Source organism: Hipposideros armiger, unplaced genomic scaffold, assembly GCF_001890085.2.
Source record: "Hipposideros armiger isolate ML-2016 unplaced genomic scaffold, ASM189008v1 scaffold_1002, whole genome shotgun sequence".
Classification (NCBI taxonomy): Eukaryota; Metazoa; Chordata; class Mammalia; order Chiroptera; family Hipposideridae; genus Hipposideros; species Hipposideros armiger.
The window spans coordinates 149,318-162,491 of NW_017732352.1; the positions used below are offsets into that span (position 1 = coordinate 149,318).

General features: G+C 40.4%; 1 protein-coding gene across 1 annotated transcript in view; it reads left to right on the plus strand.

Annotated features, from left to right (window-relative positions):
• The first annotated feature begins 1,760 nt into the window (after positions 1-1,760).
• Positions 1,761-13,174, plus strand: part of RHOJ (ras homolog family member J) — an 82,444-nt gene continuing 71,030 nt past the window's right edge. Inside the window, exon 1 of the mRNA XM_019631469.1 lies at positions 1,761-2,477. Coding sequence (XP_019487014.1) covers positions 2,231-2,477 — 247 coding nt within the window. The 5' untranslated portion in view covers positions 1,761-2,230. The remainder of the gene's footprint in view (positions 2,478-13,174) is intronic.

Genomic DNA, 13,174 nt, shown 5'->3' on the forward strand with positions numbered 1-13,174 from the left:
TAAAATTATATAAATCATATGCAGTCACAGGTGTCTTCAAATGCTTCAGAGTGGCACTGATCATAAGCAATTCAACTTTTGCACTGCTAATTTAATCTCAACTAAATGATCCCTGGTTACCTAAACCATATCTAATCTCTTCAGGCTATTCACCAATATGTAGTTCTCTACCTCCTGGCGCATGGTAGGATTATACTTCTGACCCTGTTGAACCCAGCATGGGTATGTGACTTGCTTTCGCCCATGAATGAGGGCAGGACTGTCACTTCCAGAAGGAAACTTTAAGAGCCAATGTCACCTCACCACATTAATTTCTTCCTCTGCCACAGTGATCCCCGATGCTCAACGTGGTTGCTCCACCAGCGTAGATCTCTGAATGAAGGTGACAAAATACACAATACAGATACAATGTGACCAAGAAATACACATGCTATTCTAAGTCACTGAGCTTTGGGAGGTGTTACAACATTACCTCCTACTAGATATATCACAACCTGACTGAAACATCAACCTGTTATAGGAAAGAAATATTGGGACACTAAGCACTGTGGTAAATGTTACCATAATTCAAAACAGAAGAAATCTAGGGCTATATTATACAGTAGCATATAAATATATGGATACACACACACACACACACATACATGTATATTACTGATAGTCACTTATTAAAATAGAGTTCTCTCCCACCTTCTCCAAAAATAAAAAATAAAAAGCCCTCCTCACATCAACTGGATAATCTGAATTCTTTTTTGGGGGGGGCGGGGGGTCTGGGAATCAAACCACTGTTGCTCAGAGCTCACACTCAACCAACTGAGTCACTCGGCTGGCCCTTTGGATAATCTGAATTCTTAAAAATCACTGCTCAGAAATCTCAAAGAAACAGAGCACTCCTTCATCAAAAAGGGACTTGACCCATTGTCAAAGTCATTTGCAGAGTTCCACTTCTTTTCTAAGACCAAGTACACTCATTAAATGCAGAGCTTCAAAGGGGCTTCATTCTGAGTGACCCAACAGACAAATAAATTAGCTGCCAGGGGCTCCTTTGTAATTGAAGAGGGCCAGGCTGACCCAAGGGGACAGGACTAAATAAAAAAGGGAACCGTCCAAGTGAAAGCAGCATTTGGGGACCTAAAACAAATAAAGCCATCCCACACACTCATTTCCAAGAGTAAGAGTGAGCCAAGCACATGTGTGTTTATTCACTAAGAAGAAGATGCAAATATTCCACATCGGATTGATTTCTTATGTGCTACAACCATAAAAATGTGTGTGCCTGGAATATGTGTTTCAGTGTTGTGCTCAACGGTGGCAACTTATAAACGTGATCATAGATATTACATGTACAATCTACAAAAATGCTCCCCTTTGAAACACTGTAACTCTGGAAGGTTTTCTTCTTTATTGTAGGGACGAATTGCTTAAGGTTTTCACTTAAGTATGTGAAGAACTACCCATTTTTAATTTGCAGAGCTTTTAACTGGTGACTCAGCGAGGGATGATGTCATATGTTATCCTACCACGGCTGGTGTGGTTTGCTCTGCTCACTTAAACCATTCCCGTTTCTCTGGCAGACAGCACTCCCCAGTCTCCATCCTTTCGTCAGCCTCTTCCCAGCCAGCCACAGGCAAACAGCCTCCCCGGCAGCGGACGGAACAGGAAGCCTGACAGCTTGCGTCTGCAGTGGGACCCCTAGTGTTTTCCCACTCCATGCTCTGGCAGCGTTCCCCAGAAGTACAAACACACACACACAGAGCTCCCATTGTTGCAGCCTTCCCCAGCCCACTGATCCTAATATGGAATGCAGCAGGAAACCCATGATTTCCTGACACTCGGCAAGCTGGAGGAAGCAAGGGGAAAACTCCATTAAAAAGCCCAGCTTCCCTCCATGTTAGATGTGAAGTGGGAAATGGGGAAGATTCGGCAAACTTCCACTGTGTCTTCAGTCAGGCTGGAAAGGGGGAGAGCAGAGTGAAACCCTGAAGCCTGTTGAAATTTCCAGACTGGCAGGAAGCCCCTAGAAGTTGGTGGAAATGAGGGTTTCTTAACTCAAACTGGCAGGGGAAAGGGACAGACCCTTTGAATAATTCTCACAAGCGTGTGTTACCTTTCTTTACCAGTATGCTAAGCCAGGGGGCACATGCCAGCTGCCACGGACGAATCTGTATGATCCCAGGTACCCAAAGTAAGGCAAAGTGATCTGCCGCCTGCCGCGGGCTGCCCGCCTTCCATGGGCTCGGGGAGAAGCAGGAGAAACCACAGCAGCAGCTCAGTCACCACAGCTGGAGCCACAAGAATGAACTGCAAGGAGGGAAACGACAGCAGCTGCAGCTGCGGGGGCAACCAGGAGGAGAAGAAGATGCTGAAGTGTGTGGTGGTGGGGGACGGCGCCGTGGGGAAAACCTGCCTGCTGATGAGCTACGCCAACGACGCCTTCCCAGAGGAGTACGTGCCCACTGTGTTTGACCACTACGCAGGTAAGAAAAGGCGGCAAGCCTGCCCCTGCGTACGGGATGAAGGATGCGGGGGCGACACCCCAACTTCACAGGGGCCTGCCTGATGTCTAACGTCAGCTATTGGGTAGGGGCCTGGACCTAGCCGGGTGGCTTAGCCTAACATTCAGCCAAGGGCTTTGAGGAATTACTGGAACAGTCTGTACATCAATTTGTATTATTACACTTTTCCCCCCTTAAATCAAATGAATAGCACAGAGGATATACCCTGAAATGTCCTCTAGGTTTTGGGGCCATTCGCTTCATATTCATCAACTTTTTATTGGGAACATTTTAAAATGTAGGGTAACTGTGTAATTGTACAATTCTTTTTTACCAAAAAAAAAAAATCACCACTCACCACACAACTGGTGAAAGAAGTGTTCTTGCCACTTTTCCTAAATTCATCTCGGGCCATTCATAAATGAAAATGCTAAGATTAATAAACCTTAGAACCTTCATTTTTCTATATCAGTTGGTGCTGCACTACTGTACTTTCATTTTCCTGGGGTTGTGGATGGGGGGAAAGTATTAAAAGGTTTTAAATATCTATTAGGCAACCTGTATTTTGAAGGAAAAGAAACATTTTTTACAAATATTTTTAAAAAGTAAAAATAAAGATAAAAATAAAATTTGAAACATTTTCAAGTATGTCCCAAAAGGACAAAATTGGGGATAAAATGTTTGAAAGCATGAGAGTTAAGATACTATAGTCACAACTTAATTCTTTCAGGATGAGTGTTCTAAAGTTTGTAGCGTGATAGTTGATCAGTGTGATAGCTTATCTAAGTTTTTCCACTTTGACTCTTACTTTTTCTCTTCATTTCCCAAACAAATCTTAAGTTTCTTAAAAGTAAGTTCACGAAATTCTTCAGAAGTTCACAATAGCCTAGATTTCATAACTTTTTGAACATAATGATCAGCTTGATAAGTTATCTGAGATTTGAGATTGTGTAAGAGGAAAATGTCTCTTCCGTCACCTTGGCTTCGGGTCAGATTCAGCAAAGGGGAAACGGCCCACAGGAAACCTGTGTGTGCTGGCTTTGTTATGTGGCTATTTGAAATCCTCTTTCTGCAGGAAGTAGCTTCTTTTCCACAGCTAAACAATCACCTAAGTCCCCTCCTCCCCCTGCATTTACATGATTTATGACAATATTACAGAGCAGACAAGGAGAGAATCATAGTATCCATTTCCCAGCAGGTTTTTCTATATTTGTAGAAATTAAGAGTAAATTTGAATGTTGGCTCCCTTCACTGTTCTGAAAATATAATGACTATGCCCAGAAAAGAAAAATTACAGGACAACAGAGTAAAGAGAAGAACAGGTAGACTTTTACCTTGAAAAAAACTATAACATTAGCGTGTCTGCAACTTAAGAAAGTTACTAGGCTGCTTGACCTGTAAAAGTTTTGCAAAGATTATTTATTCTACACCCCCTTTCCTACAGGAAAGGGAAACTGGCTGGTACCTAATTTCAAAAACTGTTCGATCAAATATGAAACTTAAAATCTACTTAAAGGAGAGGTTTCAAGTGCTTTTGAAAATTATGTATCCCACCCTATCTATTGGGTAAACTGATTACAGTGTAGTGTCAGAATAAAGAGAACAAAACCATCTTTAGAGGTGAAGTCAGCCTATTAAAAAAAAAATTAAAGATCAAAGGCTGAAGCACAACTAGATTCTACTAGGGTCAAATTATTTTATATTTCAATTGTGTACATGTTTATTGCTATCTAAGCATTCAAGCATCTTAAAGATATTGGCTACTCTATGATTTTAGCTGTCAAGAAATCACAGCCACTATACCCAAAGCAATACTTGGCACCTACCTAATAGGCATTCCCAAACATTGTTGCTTTGATTTACATTTTGTTACCTTTTTAAGTACACAATCTTTTCATGTGCTTTCAATTAGGTTGTAAAGGAAATAGATGGTAATGAAGTGAACACTTCCATTAGTAGAGGGTTCTCCTCCATCACAAATACTCTAGTTCTTTTTACCACCGCCCTCCCCATATATGAGCTAATAAAACATAAATCCTTACACAGTCACATGAGAATGTATAATCAATTGTAAAAAAAAAAAGAGAGAGAGAGAAAGAAAGAAAAAGAAAGAAAGCTAATGCTCTTTTCTCCACATGGAGAACTACCTAGTATCCAGTCCCTGGGTCCGATCAGCCCATTGTGAAATGACAACCTACAACTGGTTTACTGAGTCTTTAGGAAATTGTAGTTCAAGTCAAAAAGAGCCTATCCCTTAAAGATGTTTCCATAATAGCTGCCAACTCCAGGAAGGTAGAGATAGAACAGTAAGGATGGAAGACCAGCTTACTGCTCAAGATGGTGAGCTCTGAAGCCAGACAGCCCATTTCTAATACTGACTCTGCCCTTACCGTGTGGGCTTGCACAAATTACTTAAGCACCGTGGGCCTCAATTATCACAAATGGGGCGGGGGGGGGGGCGGGAACAACAAAGTTATTATTAGGATTGTTTCTGAGAACAAAATTAATTAATAACATGTAGTTCTTAGAACAATGCCTTACACACGAAAAGTACATAGTAGCTAATACTTACTATGTATAAGAATAGGGTCTCTACATTTCCACACAGCTATGAAAGAGAATTAAAATGTAATTAAAAGATAAAGACTATAGCAAGGAAAAATATAATTCCAAGAGTATCCTCCAAATGAAGTAAGATGTGATAGAGTGTGTGTATTGTCCTTATAATATTGGGTTGTCGGAAAAGTCATGATGTGTTTTTTTCTATGTTTTTCATTGCAAAAATGCATCATGACTTTTCTGACAACCCAATAGTTACCATGTATTGATAAATGAATCTCTCTGTGCTGTGAGCTCCTGAGGGAATGCGTCATGTCTTGCCACATCCATGTTCAATTCTCAGGCCTCATCTTACTTGGTCTCTTGGAGGCTTTTCTCATGATGTGTTACTCTCCTTGAAACACTTTATGAACTTAGTTTTGGAGATACTATATGCTCCTGGTTTTTATTCCCCTCACTGGCCAATCTCTCTCCATCTCCTCTGCTGCTTTCTCTATTTCTTCCCAACCGCTAAAGGTCGGCATACCTCAGTGCTCAGTCCCTTGGTTCTCTTCTCTGTGTATGCTCATGCCCTGGTTGACTGTATCTTGTCTCATGATTTTAAATAATCACTGATGACTCCCAAATTTATATCGTTACTCCCAATAACCTCCTGAAACCCAGACTCATATATCCAACTATTTGGTATCTAAACAGGCATCTCAAACTTAACCTATCCAAAACAGAACTTTTTAATTCCCCTAGTCTTCCCCATAGAAGTCCATGACCACTGTCTCCTACCCAGTTGCTCGGAACAAACACTTTGGCATTCTCCTTAACTTCTTCCTTCCTTCTCCATCTCCCTTCCTTCTCCATCCAAACCATTACTTATTATCTTTTCCTACCACCAATCAGCTCAACATTCAAAATACATCTCAAACCTGATCACTTCTCCCCACCTCCATTTCCTTTACTCTTGTCCAAGCCACCATCATTTTTCATCCAAACTACTGTAATCACCTCCAGATCCCTGCTTCTAATCTTGTCCCCTATAGTCAGTTCTCCACACAGCCAGCAGGGGGACTATCCACAGCTCCAAGTCCTCCAATCCCTTCACACTCAGAACCCACCATGTAGAATGGTCTACACGGCACTCCAAGGCTTGGTCCCTGTTTTCTCTCCAACCTCCTCTCCTAACGCTCCTCTTCAGTATTTCTGCTCGAGCCACACCAGCCATCTTGATGTGCTTCAAACACACTCATCCCCTTCCTCCCTTGAAGAGTCAGTACTTGCTCTTCCTCCAGCCTGTTGACACTGTTTCTCCAGGTCCTCCTCAGCTTCAACTGACCATGTTATTTAACGAATTCACACACATAAACACACAAACACAGAGTCACTCTTTAAGCTCTTTTTCCTTAACATTTAACACAACCTGGCATTATATTGATTTGCTTACTATTTTTATCCCACCCTGGAATTTAAACTCCATGAGAGCAAGGACTTTCTTTGTTTTGTTCACTTGTTCTATCCCCAACTTCTAAAACAGAGCCCAACATGTAACAGACTCTCAGTAGATAGTAACTGAATAAATGAATTAGTACGTTTTAATCATCTTAGTCCCTCTAGTGCTGAGATAATTCCTGGTCCATTAAAACTTTGATGAATAAATGAACAAACCGCTGGTCCAATGGGTATCTTTTTAGGAATGAATATATAAAAATATTTAATAAATGCATATTTTTGAACTACTTTGTTCACATCTTAATTATTTTATCTGTACTATAATTGCAATGTATCATTGAATTTTCTTGATCTAAGTGGTCAAGATCACATCTTTCAAATAATGTAACTCTAAATATATAAATTTCATTTGGAAATAAATGGGATGTACTCAAATACCTCCGTTTGTATTATATCCAAAAGACTGCCTAAATTTTGGGTGGCACACTCAAACACGTAAGTTATTATATAAAGAGCGTGTTCCAGAGTAGCCCCAAGTTCAACTAAGGGCTAGGACTAAAAATTGGGGGCAGTAGGATGAAGGTAGAAAGGATTTTTTATGTGTGCCTAATAGTTTTATGGGGTTTTTTATGGTTTTATGGTTTTTTTCATGCTTTTTACAAGTGCGCCTAAGAAATATCTCTGGGCCCTGCTTCTACTCGCTTCCAGATGACTCAAGATGTCCTAATTCTCTTTAGCGCTTTCACAGCTTACCATGGAACAACCGTACTTCTTCTCCCATCCTATCTTTATCCTGTTCTTTAGCTTCGAGCTTTGTAGCAGACTGATCAAGTACTATCAATTGTTTCACATGACATATGACATAGGATAACACTCACATTTTGGGTTTAGTCAGATTGTATATTAAGTTAGATTATGTCCATGGTTTGTATGTTTATATTCATAGGTGTATAAAATAAGCCCATTCAAGGTGAAACCTATGCATGATGTACCACATGACTACTTCCATCATCCTCTGAATCAGAACTGATTTTTTTTAATTTTATTAATTTTATTGGGGTGACATTAGTTAATAAAATTACATCGGTTTCAAAGTGTACAATTCTATAATACATCATCTGTATACTGCATTGTTTGTTCACCACCCAAAGTCAAGTCTCCTTCTGTCACCACATATTTGACCCCTTTTACCCTTTTCTACCTCCCCCACTCCCGTTTCCCTCTGGTAACCACCATACTGTTGTCTGTGTCTATGATGTGTTGGTTTGTTTGTCTTCTTTGTTCATTTGTTGCTTTCAGTTTTATATTCCACATGAGTGAAATCATATCATTCTTGACTTTTTCCATCTGACTTGTTTCACTTAGCATGATGTTCTCAAGATCCATCCATGTTGTCGCAAATGGCAGTATTTTATCTTTTCTATGGTCAAGTAATATTCCATTGCATATATATGTACCACATCTTCTTTAGCCAATCATCTATCAAAGGACACTCCAGTTGATTCCATGTTTTGGCCACTGTGAATAATGCTGCAATGAACACAGGGTGACACATATCTTTTCAAATGTTTCGGGTAGATACCCAGAAGGGGGATTGCTGGGTCATACGGTAACTCTATTCTCAATTTTTTGAGAAAACTCCATACTGTTTTCCATAGTGGCTGTACCAATTTACATGCCCACCAGCAGTGCATAAGGGTTCCTTTTTCTCCACAACCTCTCCAACACTTGTTATTACTTGTCTTATTGGTAGTAGCCATTCTAAGAGATATGAGGGTGTATCTGATTGTGGTTTTGATTTGCATTTCCCTAATAGCTAGTGAAGGTGAGCATTTTTTCATATATCTGTTGGCTGCTTGTATGTCTTTTTGGGAGAAGTGTCTGCTCAGGTATTCTGTCCATTTTTAAATTGGATTATTTGGTTTTTTGTTGTTGAGTTGTATGAGTTCTTTATATATTTTGGATATAAACCCCTTATCAGAGGTGTTGTTTGCAAATATCTTCTCCCATTGGGTTGGATGCCTTTTTTGTTGATGATTTCTTTTGCTGTGAAGAAGCTTTTTAGTTTGATATAGTCCCATTTGTTTAGTTTTGCTTTTACTTCCCTTGCCTTTGAGGTCAAATACATAAAGTCCTCTCTAAGACCAAGGTCCATAAGTTTAGTTCCAGTCTTATATTAGGTCTTTGATCCATTTTTGAGTTAGCTATTGTATATGGTGACAAATGGCAGTCTAATTTCATTCTTTTGCATGTGGCTTCCCAATTTTCCCAGCATCATTTATTGAAGATATATTCTTTTCTCTGTTGTATGTTTTTGGCTCCTTTATCAAAAATTATTTGCCCATATATATGTGGGTTTATTTCTGGACTCTCAAATCTGCTCCATTGCTCTGTATATCTGTTTTTCTGCCAATAATATGCTGTTTTGATTATTTTTGCTTTGTAGTATAATTTGAAGTCAGAAAGTGTGATACCTCCAGCTTTGTTCTCTTTTTCCTCAGGATTGCTTTGGCTATTTGGGGTCTTTTGTGGTTCCACACAAATCTGATGATTTTTTATTCTATTTCTTTTAAAAGGCCATTGTGATTTTTATGGGGATTACATTAAATCTATAGATTGCTTTGGGTAATATGACCATTTCAACTATGTTGATGCTTCCAATCTATGAACATGGAATATCTTTCCATTAGACAGAATTGCTTTTGTCTGCAGCTCTTTCTTCTATCACCCATCCCTTCTATAATTTGTCAAAAACCACCTGTGTTTGGAAACTCATTTTAAGTCACAATTTGCAAATCCAGGCGGCCTGTGCAGGAAATTAACACAATTCATGAAAAAGGGAGAGGGAAATCTAGTTGCTCTATCAATTGAATGATATGTAAAAGCAAGTTGTTTCCACAGAGAGCTGAATGTCCCTTCTAACATTTTCTACCTAATTAAATGGTAATCGGTCCCAGATAGACTCAATCACAACCTTAATGGCCAGAGCAGAGAGGGAAACTATGTCCAGTCCACAGGGGGAAAAACAACATAAAAGAATAAAGAGTGAATAAAAACAAAACTCCAGTCCTATAAGGTGTTGTGACATATTTGGGAATATTTACTCAGTAGTCTCTCTTTTGTTCTTTCTGAAGACACCTGAGAGTCTCTGGAGATGGATGAGATTCACTTTTTGTAAGCCAAAAGGAAACCTAAAACTCTCCTGGGACTATGAAATACCTCACCAGGCTTTTAACTTTAGACAAAAATATGAAAGAAGTTTGTGAAAGAGAAGACAAGAACAGGCCAGTGGAATCACTCATTCTATTCCTTCTAAATGCAACGATGCTCAAAACCCCAAAGTCTTGTAGGTATCCAAACCCCCAATATCTCTTTTTGAGGCAGTGTGATGTGTGTCTGATGCTCTTTCTGGACTCCTGGAAGCGACAACAAAGGTGCAGTGACAGGAATTATATGGATAGTTCCTTCCACAGTCTACACTGCGATGCTTAAGGGATCAAGTACTTTCAGAAGCTCCAGGCATAGAAACTACACTCAGAAAGCAAAAGCACACTGCACAGACGGTAAGTTGGGAGCTACTTCTCTAAGGAGTAAGAAAGAAGAATAAAAGTGGAAAAAAGAAAATCAAGTATCTGTGACCAGGGTGACCCAAGAAAAGCCATGCTCCCAGGTTTAGAAACTACATCTGCAATACATAACCCTCCTGCATCCCAGCTTTAGCCGGCGACAAACCCAGAACTGCCACCAATTCAGGCTTCAGTGGACAGGCTCCCAGTGACCAAGACTTTTAGTTCCACACAGCCTGGCTCCCCTCACTGTCCAGGACAGGAATTGCTTCATCAGTTTTCCTACTTAACTGCCCGTTGGTGTTGGGCTTCAGGTAAAGGGGATTTTGTTTCTGGGCTAGCTTTTTCAAAATCTGCCATCTCTCTCTCTCTTCTTGTGGGGCACATAGCAAATTTTTCTCAGAGATGGCTCAGAATGTTGGAGATCTATGTTTTTAGGTATAGTTGGTCTGTTCTACAAAGGTAGCATGAAGGTGGGCAACAAACATAAGGCCTCTCAGGAAAGAACAGGGAAGAAAACTCAACAAAACTGTCTCCCTCATCAATCCTGAGGAGCGATCGCAAGGATCGATGCAGGCTCCACCTTCTGTGTCAGGACTCAGGTTCTGATAAGGCAGAAAATTTACTTTCCCACAAACAAAATCCACGTCACCCCTTGGGTTAGGTAGTAGAATCCAAAAAGTTAACCTTCCCAGTGTAATGCAATCAGGATAAGTCCCATCATGAATTCAACAGGGACCGACTGTGAGTCAAGGGGGGGGGGGCTAGCATCATTCCTGAATACTCTGAGGTCCACCAACATTTTGGATGTGCCTAATTTTCACGAAACGAAAAGAGCTGATTCATGTGTATTCGCTCAGTATTTTGTCTTGGTTCATAACACAGCTTATACGTGTGGTGTTCTTCATTCCCAATCTCAGGATGTGGTCGTGTTAATTATGAAACTCAAATGCCACAAGAGTATATATTAACAACAATAACAATAACTATGCACTCCCATAGGCCTTCAGGCATATTTGAAGCATTTTCACACATGGATTCACTGCCTCCTCACAATAATCCTATGAGATGCTATTATTGTCCCAGTTTTACTAATGAGGAAATCAAGGCACAAAGATATTAACCAATTTGCCCAAGGTTAAATACCTTATAATGGAGTAAGTGGAGGCCATGAAACAGTACAAACAACATGAGCAGCATACAGGTTTTTAGCTAACAACCAATGTTACGGTTCACTAACCTGCTATAACAAATAGACCCAAACACATAAGGGATTAACACCATGGCAGGGTGTTCCTTGCTATGTGATAGTCCTGAGCAGGTATTCAAGTCAGTGGGGCTGCTTTCCTCCACATGGTCATTTAGGAACCTGGGCTCCTTCCACTTTGTGACCCTGCCATCCCCTAGGATCTCATAGTTATCTGCATCCAACCAACCTAATGACAAAGCTCACAGAGAAACCTGAAATGGAAAGTTTTATGGGCCAAGACTGGAAGTGACAGGCACCATTTCCAGTCATACTCCATAGGAGATAACGTAGTCACAAGGCCACACCTCATTCTGAGAGCCTGGAAAACAAAGCTCACCTATGTAGTCAAAAGAGGGAAGAATGGATTTTGATGGAAACTAGCCATCTATGCCGGCATCAGACCGCCCAGCCACCAAATATCCTTGCATACTTTTTCCCACGTGTAAAACAAACGCACCCTTTTCCTAAGAGAAACCATCCAGAACCCCATTCTGTCACTGAACCAGGTCCAAGTCCAGCATCTGCAGGTGACGTACAGTCCTTTCCACGTGATGGAGATGTGGCTCCTTATGGTCCAATAGAAGACCAATTAATGATCTGCCCTTAGACTGTGGTAGAACAGGGATGGGATAGAACCCAAATATTCAAACCCCCTTTTAGAAAAGGGAAAAATGAGAGACACACAGCAGAAACAGACTCCTGACGGCAAACGCTGGGAAGAACCCCCAGCCCCAGCAGTGGGGGAAGTTTCTTGAATTGATCCTAATGCTGTTCTCTGGGAGGAATTCCTTCATCCATTATTCTTGACTTTCCCTGGCTAGGCTTTCCCGGAGGTTTTTCTTCCTCATTCATTATCCTCCAGGACACATCCGAATTGGACCTGCGAGCATGTCTTTCTTGGGAGCAGCACAACTTTCACGGCCTGCTGCTTGCCCGTGTAATTTGGGGACTCCAGTGTTTTTTACACTCATGAGCATATTTAGTCCATGCTTGGCATTTCTTTGGAAATACAACTCTCTCAGACTTACCAGGCTTCTGCCGAGTTCCATGTGTCAGCAACCACATCCAAGACTGAAGTGTGTCTTTCCTAGATGTATTTCTTACCCATGCTGTATTTGTCTGCTTCCTCTAGCCAATGCCTTTTGCTCTCGAATTAATAACTACCTGGAGGCCATATGAAGCAGTAGTCTTAGACAGAAGGGTAAGATGCTGGATCTTATCTTTGACACAGCTCAGTCTCCTGTTTAAATGGAGAAATGAACATTTGTTGTTCAAATCCTTTTCTTAATTGTGTCATCTATTTTTGGAATTTTCCAAATCAATAAGGCCATTAATATCTGTGTTCTATCAATCTCAGCTTAAAAAAACAACCAATTCAGCTCTTTTCTTTCTTGTAACACCTAGCTAAACACAGTAACAATTAGCATACACTAACATTCTGGCATTTCCCAAGCTTTTCTTTGAGTGCTACAGACTCTGTAGGAACTAGGTTTACCTTCCAGGTTTCACAAACAATAGTTTCGCAAAATATTTTGCCATAGTATAACATACTTGTAGATCTTCATCATTCCAGCCTGTTCTGTTTTGTTTTGGGTTTTACCGCCTACCAGTTAACAGCTAAGCCAACGTTTTTTCTAGGTTTTCGTAATGATGGAAGCACATGAGATAGGATAGGATGCTGTAACAAACAGACTCAAATACAGAATGATTTAAACTATTAGAATTCTATTTCTTGCTCATATAACAGACCTGAGCAAGTATTCACATTGATGAGATGGTTCTGTTCCATGCGATCATTCAAGAATCTGTTTTTTTCTATCTTGTGACTCTGCAATTGCCTAGGGCTTTGTAGTGCTCTGTATCTA